The sequence below is a fragment of the Aotus nancymaae genome, unplaced genomic scaffold (genome assembly GCF_030222135.1).
Source record: "Aotus nancymaae isolate 86718 unplaced genomic scaffold, 86718_ANA_hifiasm-v0.15.2.pri h1tg000002l, whole genome shotgun sequence".
Taxonomy (NCBI): Eukaryota; Metazoa; Chordata; class Mammalia; order Primates; family Aotidae; genus Aotus; species Aotus nancymaae.
Genome location: NW_026988413.1, coordinates 14,473,345 through 14,493,273, shown reverse-complemented (window position 1 = coordinate 14,493,273; position 19,929 = coordinate 14,473,345). Strand labels below are relative to the sequence as shown.

Genomic DNA, 19,929 nt, shown 5'->3' with positions numbered 1-19,929 from the left:
CAGTCCCTCCAGATTGGCAGTGTGATAGACAGCTAACAGTCTGGGAAGTGGGAGAAATTCTAGAACCCAAGGCTATTCCCATCCCCAACTTCCCGCTTCCCACAAGCATTCCACACCCAGCAGGTGATAAGGATGGGATCAGAGGATGCTCCCAAGGTGTTATTAGCAGCCTCTGGCAAACAGGAGGGCAAAGAGCTGGAGAAGAACACAGGACATGGGATGGGCTGGCGGAGCTGGCCAGACAGAACCCTGGGCAGACACAGAGCTGGGAATAAGCCAGCCAGGAGACATGGCAGAGAGGCACCAGTTACTCTTCCAGGTGAGTTAACACGCCACTGTTTCCACTTCATCTTTATCCAGCACCCACCCCTCACCTTCCGCATCCTGAAGAAGAGAGAGGGGCAGCTGGAGGGCTTCCATGCAGATCCGGCTCTACACACAGGTTTGAGAACACACTCAGCAGTTTCTCATCCTGGTCCAGGCGATATTTATAGAGGGACCAGTGACATGGAGCTGGAAGCCTACTACTGGTGACTAAGGAGGGGGACAATGCCACTGGCTCAGCGGAGGGAATTCCCTGTGGGGCTGTCCCTCAGGTCCTCATCCCACCCCCACCCCCACACTGCACTCACACCTGCTTCGACCCCAAGCAGATCAGATGTGACGGTGGGGGGTCATGTGACGGAGAGGGGGCTATAAATAGCTGGAGGTGGGCATGCTGCCCCAGACGCCTTGGGGACAGCAAGAGCAGAGGCTTAAGGAGCTACACTGGGGGAAGGACAGGGGCAAGCAGGCCAAGGCCTGGCCGGGGATCGGGGGGAGGGAACATGGAGCAATCCCGGTCACAGCAGCATGGGGGTGAGCAAAGCTGGTGGGGTAGTGCCCCCCAGTATCAGTATATGCCCTTTGAACACTGCACGAGCTACGGACTGCCCTCTGAGAACGGGGGCCTCCAGCACAGGCTCCAGAAGGATGCAGGCCCCCGACACAACGTCCACCCCACACAGGTAAAGTGCTATAAAGGGAAGGGGAGCCAGGGTTGAGGGGAGACCATGGTGCAAGAGACTGGTGAAAATTAGGAATTGGGTGAAAAGAGGGAGCAGTGCTGCATTTTTTTTAACTTTAAAAACAAGTACATGGTAATGTGTTCAAAATATGAAAATCTTTGAGAGTCTGGGCTCACCTAAGTATGCACTTAGAGAGATATACGTGAACTTTTATCCAACCTTTACCAACAGAATACCCGAATCATGTGGGGAAACAGCAGAGCCTCACAGGCATGAAAAGCTCTTGCTTACATAACCTACGTGGAGTGGATTGCGTAGGAGCCCACACTGCAGTGTGCTGGGAGCTGTCTCCCACACCCTCACCCACAGGCAGACACTGCCAGATCTCTGCCTCTGTGACCCTCTGCAGAATACACACACACATGAATCTTTCTGTGGAAGCAGAAGCAGGTGTTGGGCAAGTGTAGAAAACAGACTGAATTGCATACTAGTGATCAAAGACCTACCTACCAACGTCAAAATGAGCAGAGCTGTAATCAAGCTTTTAGGTGGCAAGATGATCAAGTAAGAACCTATTAAGTGTTAGGCACCTGGAAAAGTGCAGAGATGTGATCCCAGCAACAGAAGCACGCAAACTAGGAGCAGCTAGGGATGAGCAGCCTCCTGCGCTGGGATTGGTGGAAATGAGTGCCTTGGAAAGGAGGAATGGGGATGGGCACAACTAAAGGGAAGGTTGTGAAATTGTCGTGGAAAAAGATAGGTCATGGTTAATAAGTAAGTGTGCCTCTCACTCCAAAGAATGCAGAGAACAACAGAGGATGGAACATGTCCAGAGGGCAGTTGGTCAGAACTTTTTTTGGTTTTTTGAGATGGAATCTTGCTCTGTCTCCCAGACTGGAGTGCAGTGGCACGATCTCAGCCCACTGCAACCTCCACCTTCTGGGTTCAAGCGATTCTCCTACCTCAGCCTCCCGAGTAGCTAGGATTACAGGCATCTGCCACTGTGCCTGGCTAATTTTTGTACTTTTAGTAAAGTCGGGATTTTGCCATGTTGGCCAGGCTGGTCTTGAACTCTTGACCTCAGATAATCTACCCACCTCTGCCTCCCAAAGTGCTGGAATTACAGGTGTGAACCACCACATCCAGCCTGGTCAGTACTTAAAAGGCCTTTTGTTTGTTCGTTTTGTCTTTTGTTTTAACAGGGAGCATACAGTTACTTTAGGTTTAGGTCTGGGAAGCAGAGGCGTGAGTTGTGCAGGGGATCTCAACATTGGGGGTCAAAAGGATCTGCTCTCAGTCCCTGACCAACCCCCAAGCATAGCTGTGAAGGCAGCACCAGGTACCCAGTTGGGAAGCAGGGACATACAGGTCAGTGGAGGCTGGAATCTAGCGTTAGGAAGATTCCAGCCTACACTGGAAATAGCAGGGTCTGACTAGGAGATAGCGGGGTCTGACTAGGCCTTTGACACCATTTGGGATCAGCAGGAGGGAAGACCCCTCCCCCTGGCCCTGTGCTCTCACCCATGTATGCAGTGGTATCTGGGTGGAATGACAAGAACAGTGCCATTATGGCACTTCCTGGTGACAGTAAGGAGACTGGCCAGGTGAACATGAAGCCTCATGTTGGGAAGGTATGGTTAGTTTGGGGAGTAGAATTGGGCTGTTTTCTAGAGGTCTCAAAAACAAATGAGTTTGGATTTGTTTTTCTTTTCTTTTTCTTTCGTTTTTTTTTTTTTGTTTTGCTTTTGTTTTGTTTTCTGTTTGTTTGTTTTTTGAGACAGAGTTTCACTCTGCTGCCCAGGCTGGAGTGCAGTGGCGTGATCTCTGCTTACTGCAACCTCTGCCTCCCAGGTTCAAGCGATTCTCCTGCCTCAGCCTCCTGAGTAGCTGGGATTACAGGCATCTGCCACCACACCTGGCTAAGTTTTTGTATCTTTAGTAGAGATGGGGTTTCACCATGTTGGCCAGGCTGGTCTCGAACTCCTGACCTCGTGACCTGCCCATCTCGGCCTCCCAAAGTGCTGGGATTACAGGCATGAGCCACTGCACCTGGCCCGGATTTGTTTTTCTTGGTTTAATTTTTATTATGAAAAATTCAGACTTACACAAAAATGGGATGGTATAGTGAAGCCCCAAGTCCCCAACAGTTACCAATATTTTGTCACTTTTGTTCCAGCTATTCTTTCCTTCCCCACTCTCACCCCTCTACACGCTGTGGAATACTTTTTAACAAATCCCAGACATCATGTCACTTGTAGACTTGAGTGTTGACTTCTCCCTTGCCCTTTCCTCACTTGCCCTGGTGTGGTGTTTAGCATGGGACCAGCTGGGACAGACTGGCCCTTGTCGTGTTTTCCCAGCCCAGGTATGATGATATGAAGCAGCCCCCTTCCTCATCTCCACTGGCCTGGGGCCTCTAGGAGCTGAGACAACCTCAGCCCTCTGACTTCTGTTGGGAAGTGTCTTCTCTCTCTGGGTCCCAGATAGGGCTTGGAGGGAAACACTGCCTCCCTCGGTCACTAACCCAGAAGACAAACAGCCATGAGCAGGGCAATTCATGTGTGTGCCTGTTCAGGACTGCAGCGTAAAATGCTGCTCGTATTGTGAAATCAGATCTCTTCTACTCAGGCTCTCCCAGAATCAGCAATGTGGCCTGGCCTGACCCTGGCCCCAGAGGACAGTTAGTGTAGTGGGAGTGGGGCAGGCTAAAAGCGGTTGGAGTTCTTGTAAATGTCACACAGACACATGTGGAGGAGCTACTCTGCCCTTTTCACATGTGGGGCAGGTGGGAATTATCTGGCTATGGGAAGAAGTAGATTGACCTGCTTTTGGGGGCTAGTTCCTGTGTGTGCATACAAGCACTAGGTGATGAGGTGGATGGGCTTGAAGCTTGATAGAGGAGCTGAAGCACCTCAGGTAAGGCTAGACACACTAAGGCAAAGTGAAACCAAGACTGCCCTGCTAGTGAGCCCAGTCTGTCCTCACCCTATTCATGTTAGCAGGAAAGTCAGTGCAGGTGGTCTGGGGAAATTGTGAGGCATCCAGAAAGCACAGTGACACGCAGAACACATGATTGATATGGCTGCCTGGTTTCAGCACAGTCCTGTACCTGTGCTTCAAAGTAGAAACTGGTCTCCTTGATAAAGGCTGCCCCGGATCAAGATGAGTAGAGGTTGAAGAATGGGTGGAGAAAAGGAAGGATAAACGGACAAGGGAAAGAGTGGGAAACGTGGGAATGGAGGGTGGAGAGTTGAGGGCAGGGATGACCACAAAGCCACCCTGCATGCAGTCAACACCCAGAATTCAGAAAAGCTCTTACTCTTTTCTTCTGTGAGTTAAGCTGTTGCTCTTTTCCTCTGTGAGTCTATGCGCTGCCCTCTGTCTATTATTTTTCACTCTTCAATAAGACAGACATTGATCATTTTCCCTCTGTCCAGATTTATGGCCATCACAAAGAACAGTTCTCAGACAGGGAGTGGGACACGGGGATGCCCAAGAAGACGGACTCCAGTTCTACTGTGGACAGCAAGGATGAGGATCACTACTCCAAATGTCAAGGTGATGATAGGGACTGAGGAATAAAGGAATCTGGAGTAGAAAGAGGTACAGGGATGAGGAGGATAACTGGGCATCCCATTGCACGTACATACTCCCTGCCCTGCTACGAAAACTCTCCTCTAATTTTTTTTAAGAGGCAGGGTCTCACTCTGTCACTCCAGCTAAAGTGCAGTGGAGTGATTGTAGTTCACTGCAGCCCACAACTCCTGGGCTCAAGTGATCCTCCTGCCTCCGCCTCTCCAGTAGCTGAAACTATAGGCACATGCTCCCACACCCAGCTAATTTTAAAATTTTTTTTGGTGGAGATGCAGAGACTGGTCTTGAACTCCTGGCATCAAGCAATCCTCCCGCCTTGGCCTCCCATAGTGCTGGGATTAGAGACGTGAGCTACCATGCTTGGCCTCTCTAAGTAATAAGGAAAAGGCACCTCTCTCCAGCTCCTTTGCACTTTCCTTATTCCCTGTTATTCCTCCCCCAACTCCAAGAAACAAGTTTTAGAAAGGAATTCAAGTATTCATGGGGAATTGGACTTTGGTGCCTTTTGCAGGGGCCGGGGCAGCAATCGGCAGAGGGGTAATGGGAAACTCAGTGCATAAGATGCACAGACAAGACCCTGAGGGCCCAAGGCCTCCCCTCCGCTCTTGAGTCTCACACCCAAAGTAGTGACTGGTCAGCTGCTTTTTTTTCCTTCTCTCTCTCTGTCGCGCTCTCTCTCTCTCTTTGTACACCCTCATCTCTTCCTAGATTGTGTCCGCCGCCTGGGACAGATAGTGAGAAGAAAGTTAGGGGAAGACTGGATCTTTCTGGTGCTTCTGGGACTGCTGATGGCCCTGGTCAGCTGGAGCATGGACTACGTCAGTGCCAAAAGCCTTCAGGGTAGGTTTAACCTGGACATTTGCCCACAGCTGCTTCTAGAGTTTCTACTGAGGGAAGCAGGGTGTGTTGTGGGAAGCGGATGTTGCACAGAGAGGGATCACGTGGGACTCTAGGCCCAGAAAAGACCAGACCCAGGCCTGCCCCAGTTCTCACGCCCCTCCACTCGCTGCCACCCCAGCAGTGGGTGCCCCTCTATTAGGGTGACCAACTTGCCCCAGTTTCCCAGGAACTTTCCCAGTTTCAGCACTGAACATCCCGAATCCCAGGAAGCCCCTCAGTTCTGGGCACACTGGGTGGTTTGTCACACCCAGGCCTCCAGCCCCGGTACTCCAGTGGGATTCGTGACACAGCCACCAACCACCAACTGGAACAGGCCATGTCACCTCCCACAACCCAGGCTTCCCATGTGTCAAATGAGAGCAGCACCATCTAGGGAAGGGCACACAGAATGAGCACGACCTGGAAACACGCCAGATATACTGCCTGGTGCGCAGACATGGCTGTTCAGCCATGCTCTGCCTAACCGCAGGCATGTGTCTCTGCAGCCTACAAGTGGTCCTATGCTCAGATGCGGCCCAGTCTTCCTCTGCAGTTCCTGGTCTGGGTCACCTTCCCACTCGTCCTCATCCTCTTCAGCGCCGTCTTCTGCCACCTCATCTCTCCCCAGGCTGTTGGTGAGAACTTGCCACCAGACAGCCTGAGCTGGGTGACCTGAGAGGGGCCCTCTCTGTCTCCCCCTTGTCCAGCCCCACCCACAGCCCTGTGCTGCTTCGCCCCATCCTCCCCACCCTGCCTCTTCATCCCCCGCTACCCAATTCCCATTCCCACGTTCCAGACGTTCATCTCCCTTTTAACCTCCACTTTGACCCTGCATCTAATCCTTCAACGCCTTTAGGCTCCGGAATCCCCGAGATGAAGACAATACTTCGTGGGGTTGTCCTGAAGGAATATCTCACAATGAAAGCCTTTGTGGCCAAAGTTGTTGCCCTGACTGCGGGCCTGGGCAGTGGCATCCCTGTGGGGAAAGAGGTAGGCCTGGCATGACTGAGGCAAGAGCCGGGAAGGACCCTTGGGAGCCAGGGTGGCACCAACTCTAGAGGGAGCTCTGGGAGTGGAAGTGGATCGGGGACAGGACCAAGGCCAGGGCCAGGGGACATGAGGAAGGGGAAATGCTTTGGAAAGTCCTCCACCTGGGGTCCAATGACAAAAGCCGCACCGCTTGGGGAGCTTGGAGCAGGCTCTCAGACTGGACACCCCTGACATTTGGGGCTGGAAAATTCTGTGCTGTGGGAGGCTGTCCTGGGCAGTGGAGGGGACTTAGCAGCATTTCTGGCCTCTGACCCTCTCTAGATGCTCAGCAGCATCCCTCAGTAGTGACACCAGCAAGTCCTCCAACATTGCGATATGGGCCCCAGAGGACAAAATCTCCCATGGTTGAAAACCAGTCTTAATGATCATCCAGACCAATTTTCTTGCTTAAATCTGAGAAAGAGGCTGTGCTTTTTTCAAGGCTGCTTGGTGGGGTGCAGCCTCCTTCCATTCTCTGCTGGAGAGCATCTTTGCCCCCTACTGCCACATTCCACCTAGCAGCCAGAGGCATCTTTTAAAAATGGAATCAGTCATGTCTGGCCTTTGGTGAAAAACTTCTTAAGGCTTCCATGCCTCTTAAAATAAAATCGGAACTTTTTTTTTTTTTGAGATGATGTCTAGCTCTTCTAGCTCTCTTGCCTAGGCTGGAGTGCAGTGGTACAATCCCAGCTCACTGCAACCCCCATCTCCCGGGTTCAAGAGATTCTCCTATCTCAGCCTCCAGAGTAGCTGGGACTACAGGTGCATGCCACCACGTCCAGCTAATTTTTCTATTTTTTGTGTATTTTAGTAGAGATAGGATTTCACCATATTGGTCAGGCTGGTCTCCAACTCCTGGTGATCTGCCCACCTTGGCCTCCCAAAGTGCTAGGATTACAGGTGTGATCCACCGTGCCCAGCATAATTGGAACTTCCTACATACATAACCTTTGAGACGGTGGACTCTGACTCCTCCTCTCTCCAGGCCTCTGCCCCGGCTCCCATGTGTTTGGCTCATAGGTTTCCTTTCTGTCCCTCAGTCACTCTGCCCTGTGTGCTGTTTGCTCAGCCTGGAACATGCTTCCTCCTGACATCTGCGTGCTCCCTCCCTCCCATCACTCAAGGTGCTTCTCTCTATCGAGGGAGGCTCCTTAGGCCCTTTTCTCTAAACACGTGCCCTCCCACCCTCCTCCACCTTGGCTCTCTGTCCCCTTATTCACCCTGATTTTCAGCCCTTGGCGTTACCTGAAACTCCGAGAGGAGAAACACACTGGTTTCTCCTCTTCCTCCTCTCTGGGATGAAGCCTCATAAGGGCAGGACCTCTGTGTAACTCCTGTATTTCCAGTCCCTGGCACAGTGCCTGGAGTAAGGAATATGAGTCCAGTGAGTGCTACAGAGCCTCCATCTGGCCTCTGACCCCCGATTCCTCACTCTCCTCTCTCCCAGGGCCCCTTCGTCCACATTGCCAGCATCTGTGCTGCTGTCCTCAGCAAGTTCATGTCTGTGTTCTGTGGGGTATATGAGGTAAGGTTGAGGCAGTGAAATGAGCTGGGGCCAGGTGGTAGAAGGAGTCTGGCTGTGTGTCGGGTGTTGGGAAGGCTGCCTCTGCTGTGGGCTGGCTGTGGTGCTGAAGGGGGCATCGCACTAATCCCCACTCCCTTCCTCTTCCCTGTCCGCCTACCCTAGCCACTTAATGCCTCGGTTTAGCCTGTGCCTGTCCTAATGCCCACCCCTCTGATCTGTGCCCCCAACATGGAGGACTGGCCTGTGGTGCGCTCCCATGCTCTCCCTGCTAATCCACACCACACCCTCTCTGTCAGTTTCCCTCCATGTCTCCCTCCTGTGCTGCCCCATCCCTTTGTAGCTCCCAATCCCTCACCCCACCTCTTACATATGCCTACCTGCCCCACCCCTCCACCCCTTGCCCGCCTGCTTCTCTGTTGCAGACCGTGCCTGGGCAGCTTGACCTCCTGGTGTCGGCCTGTGCAGTGGGCGTGGGATGCTGCTTTGCGGCCCCTGTTGGAGGCAAGTTGCACTTCCTCCCTACCCCGGTTGCCTAAGCAAGACCTAGAAGGGAGGGTTTGGGTGGCTGCCACAAGCTTTGGAGTGGCATCCAGGGAGTGATTGTGGATCACAGCCCCTGGGGTCCAGATACCTATATTTTTTCACCAAACCGCTGTGTATTCTTTTGAGACTGGTTGCTGCTTGCTGCAGGATTTATTAGTACTGCTTACTGGAGTTCTTGCTGTCTCTTTTCTGGTTATCATTTGTTGTTTTACTTGCCTGACATATTTGCCAGTGGCTGGATCCTGGCTTACCACTACCTCCGCCTCCTGGGATCAAGTGATTCTCCTGCCTCAGCCTCCCCAGTAGCTGGGATTACAGGCATGTGCCACCACGCCTGGCTAATTTTGTATTTTTAGTAGAGGTGGGGGTTCCTCCATGTTGGTCAGGCTAGTCTCGAACTCTGGACCTCAGGTGATCTGCCTACCTCGGCCTCCCAACGTGCTGGAATTATAGGTGTGAGCCACCATGGCCGGCCTATTTGCCTAACTTTTATTTCATTTTCTACTTTCTATTTCATTTTGGCACTGTGCTATGAGGTCACTTCCTTTTTGCAAAACTCACAGAGCTTCTCGTGGCCTGGGAATCACAGGGGAAAATGGGACCACAAGGACTCCTTGAGACTTAGTCCTCTCATTCTGCCTTATTCCCCATCCCTGCGTGTTCTCCTGTCCTCTGTCTGCCCACCTCCCTCTCTTCCACCTGTCTCTCTGTCTCTCCCCTAGTAGCAGCCATACTACTACTCTGATATCCTGACGGTGGGCTGTGCTGTGGGAGTCGGCTGTTGTTTTGGGACACCACTTGGAGGCAAGTGATTGGCCCCCTCCCACATCAATCAGCTTGCCTGGCCTGGCTCCCAAAACAGTTTTAATCAGTATCCACAAGTGCTGGTATTACCACATTACTTACAAGCACAGCTAACTTTTCACGAATTTGCATGTCATCCTTGCGCAGGGGCCATGCTAATCTTCTCTATATCGTTATGTGCTGCCTAAGCGAGCACAAGAACAGCTAACTTTTAGTAAGCATTTGCTATGTGCCAGGTAACATTCTAAGCACTTATTTTTATTCCTGGCCAAAGCCATAGGAGACAGATATTATAGAGGAGGAAGAGGAGAAAACTGAATTACAGAAAGTGCAAGTGACTTGAACAAATTTATTCTGTTAGTAAGATCAGAGCCAGGAATTAAAACCAGGGCAGTCTCCGTGTCTCCCCTACTTATATTAAAACCTGTTTGTATCCCAGCACTTTGGGAGGCTGAGGCACGCGGATCACGGGGTCAGGAGATCGAGATCATCCTGGCCAACGTGGTGAAACTCCGTGTCTACTAAAATATAAAAAAATTAGCCAGGCATCGTGGTGTGCACCTGTAATCACAGCTACCTGGGAGGCTGAGGCAGGGGAATTGCTTGAACCAGGGAGGCAGAGATTGCAGTGAGCCCACACCACACCACTGCACTGCAGCGTGGCAACTGAGCGAGACTCCATCTCAAACAAAACAAAACAAAAAACAAACCTGTTTGTATTGTTGGTTGTTTTTGCCCTACACTGATGACATCGCTAATAGGGGACTCTATGAGCTTCCTCCTTCAAGGGAAAAATCCACATTTTGTTATGTTTTATTAATGGCACGGGAATTCAGGTAGACCTTATTTAGATTAATGATAAGCTTTTAGTGAGGAATAGTTAGGGGAGTTTTAAAGGATTAATGTCTTGATCGCAGTTTAAAGTTGAGTTAGTTCTTTCTCCAAGTATAAGGCAAATAGTGATCTCTCAGATTATTTCCCTTATCATGAATGATTAACAAATAGATGTGGTCAGAGAAAGCAGTCATATCTCTTTATTGACTCATCAAAATCAATTATAGCTAGATTCGCAGGGCAGGGATTATACAGTTCATTCATTGGATTCATTGATGATAAAAAGGGACATCAAGTTGATATGTGAAGAAAGAAAATTGTAGGAAGGTCGTATGCTTCTTAAATGACCCACTGTTAGAGGTATCTTTTCAGTTATGGAAATGTTAACCAGTCTTTTCATAGAGTCTTCCAGGGAACTAAAATGACTTGGCACAGGAATGATACATAGAGAAGAGTTTAAAGTTAATGCAGATGCGTGATCTAACTTATGCAAACACTGTGGTAAAGCGCACAGACTAAGGAGGCCCAGCTAGCAGGCGCACCAGCTAGCATCCTGTTCACACTTCTGTCCCTCAGCGCTAGTCATTAAAGCCACTAATCCTTGTCAGTGGAGGATAATGTATCTGGATGTTTACACACGTTAAACGTTGACAGTTACTTAAATTTTTTTTTTTTTTGAGACAGAGTATTACTCTGTAACCCAGGCTGATGTGATCTTGGCTTACTGCAACCTCTACCTCCCAGGTTCAAGTGATTCTTCTGCCTCAGCCTCCTGAGTAGCTGGGACTACAGGCATGTGCCACTATGCCCAGCTAATTTTTGTATTTTTTAGTAGGGATGGGGTTTCACCATGTTGGCCAGGCTGGTCTCAAACTCCTGACCTCAAGTGATCCACCTGCCTCAGCCTCCCAAAGTACTGGGATTACAGGTATGAGGCACCACCATGTCTGGCCCATTACTTGATTTTTTAAAACGAATATTGAATAATTATGAAAGGAAAATTAGTATCAAAATGATGTATTCATTATGGAGTCAGCTCTTAATTTCTTACACTAATGAAAGAAAGAAATAGAATTCAGCATTCTACTAAAATGACAAGCATCTCGCTCCCATTCTGTGTCAGGCCCTGTGCTGGATCTTGCACACCCAGGGTGCTCCTGGTTGAGAGGATGGACAGGCAGGCACATCTATTGTCACTGCCCACAGTGGCAACTGTGGTAAAGTGCGGTGGAATGCTAACCTGCCTACGAGAGCCCATGAAGCTTCACAAAAGAGTGTTTAATATGAGGCTTGAATAATAAGTAGGACTTCCAAGGAGGGTGGTGAGGGCAGGGTATTCTGGACAGAGGAAGCAGCATTGCAAAGTCCAGATGTGGGCACTCTCATTACAGTAGCTGAGTAGTACCAGGGGATACAGAGGAAGGAATAATAGCAAATGAGTCTGGACAAGTAAAGGGGGGCTGAATTACGAAGACCCTCACAGCTATGTATAAGAATATAGAGTTATCCCGCTGGGCACAGTGGCTCACTCCTGTAAACCCAGCACTTTAGGAGGCTGAGGTGGGTGGATCACCTGAGGTCAGAAGTTCAAGACCAGCCTGACCAACATGGAGAAACTCCGTCTCTACTAAAAATACAAAATTAGCCAGACATGGTGGTGCATGCCTATAATCCCAGCTACTTGGGAGATTGAGGCAGGAGAATCGCTTGAACCCGGAAGGCGGAGGTTGCGGTGAGCCCAGATTGTGCCATTGCACTCCAGCCTGGGCAACAAGAGCGAAACTCTGTCACACACACACACACACACACACACACAGACACACACAAAATGAATATAGATTTCTCTAGACTAAGATTTGCACAAATGTGTTTCATGGTTTAGTAGATATAATATGTAAAAGTGGTTCTACAAATTAGTTGGAAAATGCTTGGTTAAAGAGAGAGTTTTTTTTTTAAACTAGAAAAGTTATGAGAACGTTTGCTATGCTGACATGCATTGAGAATATCCAAAATGTGGCTGTAATGCAGCATTTCCCACATAACTCTGTCTCGTGGGATTTGTAGCATGTCACAGCCCTGACTTTGGGAAATGCTGTCATGGGTGAATTAAAGTCATGAAAAGACTTGTGCACAAGGAAGTGACATGACCAGCTTTGAGCGTCCACCCAATCCCTTTGTCAGATGTGTGCAGGACAGAATTGGCCTGGGGATTTACAGGATTAATCCAAGATTAACAAGAAGATGATTGTCATAGTCCTGATGCTAGGTAATAAGAGACTGAACTGGACAGAGACAGAAGAGAAAGAGAAGAACAATAGAAAGTAAAATTGGTATAACCTAGTGATAATTTTATTTTTTTCCTTTTTGAAACAGAGTCTGGCTCTGTGGCTCAGGCTGGAGTGCGGTGGCGCGATCTTGGCTCACTGCAACCTCCACCTCTTGAGTTCAAGCAATTCTTCCACCTCAGCCTCCTGAGTAGCTGGGACCCGACGTGCACGCCACCACGCCTGGCTAATTTTTGTATTTTTTAATAGAAATGGGGTTTTTCCATGTTGGCCAGGTTGGTCTCGAGCTCCTGGCCTCAAGTGATCCGCCCACCTCAGCTCCCAAAGTGCTGGGCTTACAGGCATAAGCCACTGCACCTGGTGATTAATTTTGTATGGGGTAAAAGAAAGGAGGGATCTAGGCTAACACCCAGGTTTCCTACAAGGGCAATTAGGTGGATAGTGGTTTTAGTAACCAAGATTGGGTATAAGGCAAGTAAAGCAGGTCTGGGCAGGGAGCTAGCTGATATATTTCACTTTGAGTGTGGTGGGAAGCTAGCTGATACATTTCACTTTGAGTGTGGGGGGAGCTAGCTGATACTTTTCACTTTGGAGTGTGTTGCCTTTGATGTTCCTATGGCATATCTAGGTGATACTGTTTGTGCAGTGGGGTTGATGAGTCTGAAGCTCAGGAACATAGTTTTGCTAATCAGCAGCATATAGGTGTAGCTGATGACAGCAGCATACATGAAATTGAGAGAGAAAGTGTGCCTATGAGTGGCAGGAGTAGGAGAACAAGGACAGAGCCCACGGTTGGGCAGAGGCACAGGAGCAGCAGAGAAGGTAGAGAGGGAATCCAGGGTGGGAGAATAGCAATGTTCCAGAACCTGAGAAGAGAGTTTTCAAAAGCTGTTTTTGTTTTTAATGCCTTGTTTCCTTTTAACTGCACATTTTATGTTTGGCTCAGGCTTATATTAAAATTAGCTCTCATTCTGGAGCATACAGTGACAGACTACAAGGGAAAATGTCCCAGAACCACATTGTGGGAAAGAAAACCTAGCCCAGGATTTCAAAAAAAATTGTCGTAAAATATTCATCAGTTGCATAGTTTACACCCAAGCAAGTCAAAGCTGACTACTTTTGTCACTGGTATAGAAAAGGAGAGAGACTCACTCTGCCTGATTCCCGCTGTGTCAAATCCTCCTTTTAGGCCTCAGAGGCAGCTGCTTACCTGATGTGATGTGAAGAGCAGGGCAGAAGGGGTCATCAGCAAACTCTGTCTGCCCCACATTGTCCATTGCCTTGCTCTGTTTTCTGAAATTCTATTCTCTTTTGTTCTCTTTCCTCATCCTGTCATTTCCTCTCCTCCTCTGCTCATCCCTAGAATAGGCATTCAGCCCTGATCATGCACCAGCCACCGTACTAGGTGCTGGTTTCCAAGGAATTTTCTTTTTTTTTTTTTTTTTCCGAGACAGAGCCTTGCTCTGTCACTCAGGCTGGAGTGCAGTGGTGCAATCTCTGCTCTCTGCAACCTCCATCTCCCGAGTTCAAGCAATTCTCCTGCCTCAGCCTCCCAAGTAGCTGAGATTACAGGCAATTGCCACTGCACCCAACTAATTTTTGTATTTTTAGTAGAGATAGAGTTTCACCATGTTGACCAGGCTGGTCTTGAACTCCTGACCTCGTGATCCACCCACCTCGGCCTCCCAAAGTGCTGGAATTGCAGGCGTGAGCCACCGTGCCCGGCCTCCAAGGAATTTTCAATCCTAGGGGATCTCAGAAATGTAAACAAATACCTGGATCTGAAAATGGTGGTGCTGTAACAGCCCAGAATTCTTAGGGTGCAGGCTGAAGGATGGATGGCTTCGACCTGAAGAGGAGGGTTAGGGATGGCTTTCCAGGGAAGGGGACTTGGGACTGACCACTGGAAATTCTCTGCCAAACTGCAGCAGCTACTGCATCTGGGTGTAACCATTAGGCAACCCTCCCTCTGCTGCAAATGACCTGATGTAACCATTAGACCACCCTCCCCTTGGTGCAAATGACTCGATGTAACTAGTTGACTGTCACCAATAGAAGAGAAGGTGGTGGTCCTGGGGGATTCAAGAGATATGACATTTGAATGTAGCTCAGGGAGAAGAAAATTACTAGGATTTGAGATGCAGCCTGAAGGGGGCGTTCACCCTGTTCACAAGGAGAGAAAGGGGACAAACCTGCCCAGTTCATGGTTTCCCGAGGCCAGACCTCATCTCCATTCATCCAGTTATGTGGGTGCTTGCATTTCCCTGGTTCTCCTCTCATTTTGGATGAAGATGAGGTTTAGCCAGGTTTTAGGTAATCTTGTCATCAATTTTTACTTTGCATCGGATTAAAGTCCACCCCTCCTTATTCTTAATATGTTGAAAGACTTTTTTTCTTTGCATCTCTTGAGTGTTGCTTTTTATGGCCTCACTCGCATTCCTTACTTTGTCCCTACCAACCCTTGTTCTTTTTCTGTAGCTCTACCCCCTCAATTTCTGCTCCTGCACCTACGCTCAGAAACAGTACTACTTAGAACTACTACTTAGCTTTCCTTTCGCCTCACCCACCTTTCTTAAGCATCATTGTTTTTATCTTCTTCTAGCCTCTTGGTTTTTCCCCTTGCGTTGGTCCTTTTAAGGCAGGTTTTTAGTAATAGTTTTTTTAAAATGTGTATGACTCCTCTAGCTTCTTTTCTTGAACTATCGAGGATTGTCAGCTCCTGCAAAGCCGCCTCCTATTTTAGTTCTGTCTTCCTTGTAAAGTTGCCCCAGGTACGTGGTATATGTAGGGCAGAAGGAAAGTCCAGGGGAGGGTGTTAAGGAGAGTCCCTGTGAATCCTGAGCTCTGCTTGGCAACTCTGCTGAGGACCTGCTCTGGAACTTTCTCTCTCTTAACTTTTCTGCAGAATTTTTTCAACTACCTTTGGTCCATGCGGGTATCTGATAGTTCTGAAACCCCATTCAATCCTACATTCTAAGGGATGCAAAGGGCATGGACACTTGATCCTCATGTTTTGGAGGTTGAAGACCCATTCATTTTCAATCTTCTCTGTGTCTTGTTGGACCCATCCCTGGTCTGAAATAAAAATAAAAACAAAAAACTCCTAGCCTGAGGAGGTGTGTGGTTTTGAGCGTAGGAATTCAAGAGATCATTATTTTCTGCTATGACTTCTGCCCAGATTCATGCTTCAGCAAAACTCCTTAGGTCCAAGGAGTGGGGAGTGTGGGGGAGCCCTTTCACTGCTGTCTGTCCCCGACTCCACTTCTGTGCCCCTGCAGGCGTGCTATTTAGCATTGAGGTCACCTCCACCTACTTTGCTGTTCGGAACTACTGGCGAGGATTCTTTGCAGCCACATTCAGTGCCTTCGTGTTCCGAGTGCTGGCCGTGTGGAACAAGGATGCTGGTAACCAAGGAGGCCTGGGGTGGAGGCCATGTGAAACAGAAATGCTGGTGCAGAGGAAAGCTCTGTGGGACAGTTCAGAAAAGGAATAATGGGTGGCATCATTTGAGGGGTGGGACCAAGGCCCAAGGGTATATGACAAAGATATAGGTCCTGGAGTAGGGGAGTATGTAGAAAAAAGGAAAATACGGCAGGGCATAGTGGCTCACACCTGTAATCCCAGCACTTTGGGAGGCAGAGGCAGGTGAATCATGAGGTCAGGAGTTCGAGACCAGCCTGGCCAACATGGTGAAAGCCCGTCTCTACTAAAAATATAAAAAAGTAGCCAGGTGTGGTGGCAGGTGCCTGTAATCCCAGTTACTTGGGAAGCTGAGGCAGAGAATTGCTTGAACCCAGGAGGCGGATGTTGCAGTGAGCCAAGATCACGGCATTGCACTCCAGCCTGGGCAACAGAGTGAGCCTCTGTCTCAGAAAAAAAGAAAGAAAAAGAAAAGAGGAAAATACATTCAAGAGATTCAAGAGGAGAAACTGGGTATGGAGGAAGGAAGGAACTAATCCTGAAAACTGCCCACCTCTCTCTCCCGTCGGGTTTCTGCGAAGCTCCCACCTTAATCCTGGTTTTTCCATCCTACAGTCACCATCACTGCTCTATTCAGAACCAATTTCCGAATGGATTTCCCCTTTGACCTGAAGGAACTCCCAGCATTTGCTGCCATCGGGTCAGTGGGGTTACCTGCACTGTGTGTGGTGAGCAGGGAATGGGGTGAGGCTGTAGATTGGAAGGGACCCAAGCTGGAAAGAAGGTGGGGTTGGCACAGGTAGAGTACATTGCTGGGGTAGATGTGGGTAGATAGGAAAGGCAGAAGCCTGGTATTTGTTTCCCTGCAGTAGCTAGGGCCAAGAGATGAGGATTTCATGTCTGTAAGATTCCAACTCTATAAATTACACCCTCAGGATTTGCTGTGGGCTTCTGGGAGCTGTATTTGTGTATCTGCATCGCCAAGTCATGCTCGGTGTCCGAAAGCACAAGGCCCTCAGCCAGTTTCTTGCTAAGCAGTGAGTCACTGCCCTTCTTTTGCCCTACCCATTTACTTTCTGGTTTCTCTAAGAGTTCCTCCCTTTTTATCTTTGGGGAAGGCATTAAATGCCTCTGGGTGGCTTGCATTAAAATATAAGGAACCCTTGATACTATGGTTAAGGGTTGAATTGTGTGGTTTCCCCTTTAAAGATTATGTTTGTTTGTTTTTGTTTTTTGAGACAAAGTCTCACGCCATCACCCAAGCTGGAGTGCAGTGGTGCAATCTCAGCTGACTGTAACTTGTGTCTCCTGGGTTCAAACGATTCTCATGCCTCAGCCTCCCAAGCAGTTGGGATTATAGGCCAAGCCACCACGCCTGGCTAATTTTTGTATTTTTAGTAGAGATGGGGTTTCACCATGTTGGCTAGGCTGGTCTTGAACTCCTGACCTCAAGTGATCTGCCCACCTTGGCCTCCCAAAGTGCTGGGATTACAGGTGTGTGCCACTGTGCCTTGCTAATTTTTGTACTTTTAGTAGAGACAAGGTTTCACCATGTTGGCCAGGCTGGTCTCAAACTCCTAACTTCAAGTGGTCTGCCCACCTTAGCCTCCCAAAATGCTGAAATAACAGGCATGAACCACCGCACCCGGCTTCAAATATTATTTTTTTGTGTGAAGAGAATCTTCTTCATTTAAAGAAACGAGACTACAGTGGACTACAGGAAACTTCAGCTTGCCGACATTCAGTATGGTATTTACTGCGAGTTGGCTGAATTGTGGAGGTTAACTGTGTTTCTTTTTCAGCCGCCTGCTGTATCCTGGAATCATTACCTTTGTCATTGCCTCATTCACCTTCCCACCAGGAATGGGTCAATTCATGGCTGGAGAGGTCAGCTCTTGGGGAGCTGAGGTGGGGTCGGGTCACTGAGCATATGACTAGGTTACCGGGGCCACATGGGAAAGAGGAAACAGCACAGACATCCCTCTGGCTTCAGAGCATAAATAGTTTTGTGCAAGGATATACTGTCTAGATTCTCCCTGAGAACAGGGCAAAAGAGACCCTTGAATAATGAGGCTAGGGAATAAGTCCTGTAAAAAACGGAAGCACAGGCTGCCCCTGGAGAACCCACTCCTTCTGCTTCCTCCTCTCCCAGCTGATGCCCCGTGAAGCCATCAGTACTTTGTTTGACAACAATACATGGGTGAAACATGCAGGTGACCCCAAGAGCCTGGGCCAGTCGGCTGTGTGGATTCACCCCCAGGTCAACGTTGTCATCATCATCTTTCTCTTCTTCATCATGAAGGTACTGCTCCTGACACTACCTATGCCCTAAACCTCTATCTGTTTTCAATCTGGGAACCCAGGGTTTGCATAGGGTAGGAAGGAGTAGAATTTCATTTGGTCTTCATCCAACCTAGAAATAAGTCATTTGAAAACCATAGAGTTGACCAGGCATGGTGGCTCCCGCCTGTAATCCTAGCACTTTGGGAAGCCAAGGCAGGTGGATCACTTGACGCCAGGAGTTCGAGAACAACCTAGCCAATATGGCGAAACCCCATCTCTACTAAAAATACAAAAAAATTAGCCGGGCATGGTGACGCCTGCCTGTAATCCCAGATACTCGGGAGACTGAGGCAGGAGAATCACTTGAACTCGGGAAGTAGAGGTTGCAGTGAGCCAATTCTGTCTCAAAAACAAAACAAAACAAAACCGTAGACTAGTAAGTTGCTGTAGAAGTAAACCAGTGTCTGAGTTAATTGCTCTATTCATGTCTTAGTAGTGCTCTGTTCATACAACTTACTGTTGTTTGGCTTAACCCTTCTGATTGTTCTTCTTGTTAAATTATTAAGCTATCACAATAGCCAAGCAAAAAAGTACACAATAGAGTTAAGCAGTATAGATAACTGTAAAAGCCTTGGCTTCATTAACCAAATCCCCCTACTTGTTAGACAATTAAGTACTTCATTCTTCATGTATCTGATGATCCATTTTTTAGGTGATTTGCACATCTTTTTTTTTTTTCCCAGTCTTGTGAATAATCTCTTTTATAGAACGTCAAAAGGAATAAAATATTTAAATTAATTGTATTTATTAATACAATTAATACAATTAATTGTAACACATAATTTGTATAAATGTTATTATTCTCTATTTAGGTAATGAAACTGAGGATTTTGCCATTCCCAAACCATATTATTCTAGCTTCAGTTGGGCAACAAAAGATGATCTCTTTTACATCAGTTATTTTTCATCTGTCCATCAAAGATCATGTATTTATAGATTTCTCAATTACTGCCTTGTAGTAAGATATTTTTATTTCTATCCCTGGTTGTGAAATCTATTACAATTGCTGATTGCTGGCTGGGCATGGTGGCTCACACCTGTAATTCCAGCATTTTGGGAGGCCGAGACAGGTGGATCACCTGAGGTCAGGAGTTCAAGACCAGTCTGATCAACATGGTGAAACCCTGTCTCTACTAAAAATACAAAATTAGCCAGGTGTGGTGGCGCACGCCTGTAATCCCAGCTTCTCAGGAGGCTGAGGCAGGAGAATCGCTTGAACCCAGGAGGAGGAGGTTGCAGTGACCCAATATTGTACCATTGCACTCCAGCCTGGACAACAAGAGCAAAACTCCATCTCAAAAAAAAAAAACAAAAATTGTTGATTGCCCTTTTTCTTTCTTTTGTGATGATTACCTTTTTTACTAAAGTAGGTCTTGCCTAAATAACACAACATTTTCCTCTGTATATTAGAGTCCTCCTTTATAAGGCTGTTCATACTGAACTTTCAAGCTTTTGAATACTTTGCTATTAACTTATTTATGATACCTTTTATAAATCTACATTTTCCCAGGATATGAGTCACTAAGTTATATTTATATTGCAATAGCTACAGTGGGTTCATGTATTCATTTGTTCAATAAGTGTTATTAAGCATTTACTATGTGCCAAGTACGTAATATTTCATCATTAATCTTTGGCTAATCTTATGCTTGGAATAGAAAAAATA

The 19,929-nt window shown here is 48.0% G+C and overlaps 1 protein-coding gene and 1 pseudogene across 1 annotated transcript in view; one reads left to right on the top strand and one right to left on the bottom strand.

Annotated features, from left to right (window-relative positions):
- Nucleotides 1-684: 684 nt before the first annotated feature.
- Nucleotides 685-19,929, top strand: part of CLCN1 (chloride voltage-gated channel 1) — a 37,977-nt gene continuing 18,732 nt past the window's right edge. The window contains exons 1-12 of the mRNA XM_064372582.1: nt 685-1,007; nt 4,445-4,565; nt 5,310-5,441; nt 5,987-6,115; nt 6,337-6,470; nt 7,957-8,034; nt 9,303-9,381; nt 15,779-15,904; nt 16,536-16,620; nt 16,856-16,957; nt 17,723-17,807; nt 18,073-18,222. Coding sequence (XP_064228652.1) covers nt 828-1,007; nt 4,445-4,565; nt 5,310-5,441; nt 5,987-6,115; nt 6,337-6,470; nt 7,957-8,034; nt 9,303-9,381; nt 15,779-15,904; nt 16,536-16,620; nt 16,856-16,957; nt 17,723-17,807; nt 18,073-18,222 — 1,401 coding nt within the window. The 5' untranslated portion in view covers nt 685-827. The remainder of the gene's footprint in view (nt 1,008-4,444; nt 4,566-5,309; nt 5,442-5,986; nt 6,116-6,336; nt 6,471-7,956; nt 8,035-9,302; nt 9,382-15,778; nt 15,905-16,535; nt 16,621-16,855; nt 16,958-17,722; nt 17,808-18,072; nt 18,223-19,929) is intronic.
- Nucleotides 9,484-9,577, bottom strand: LOC135274303 (U6 spliceosomal RNA; annotated as a pseudogene).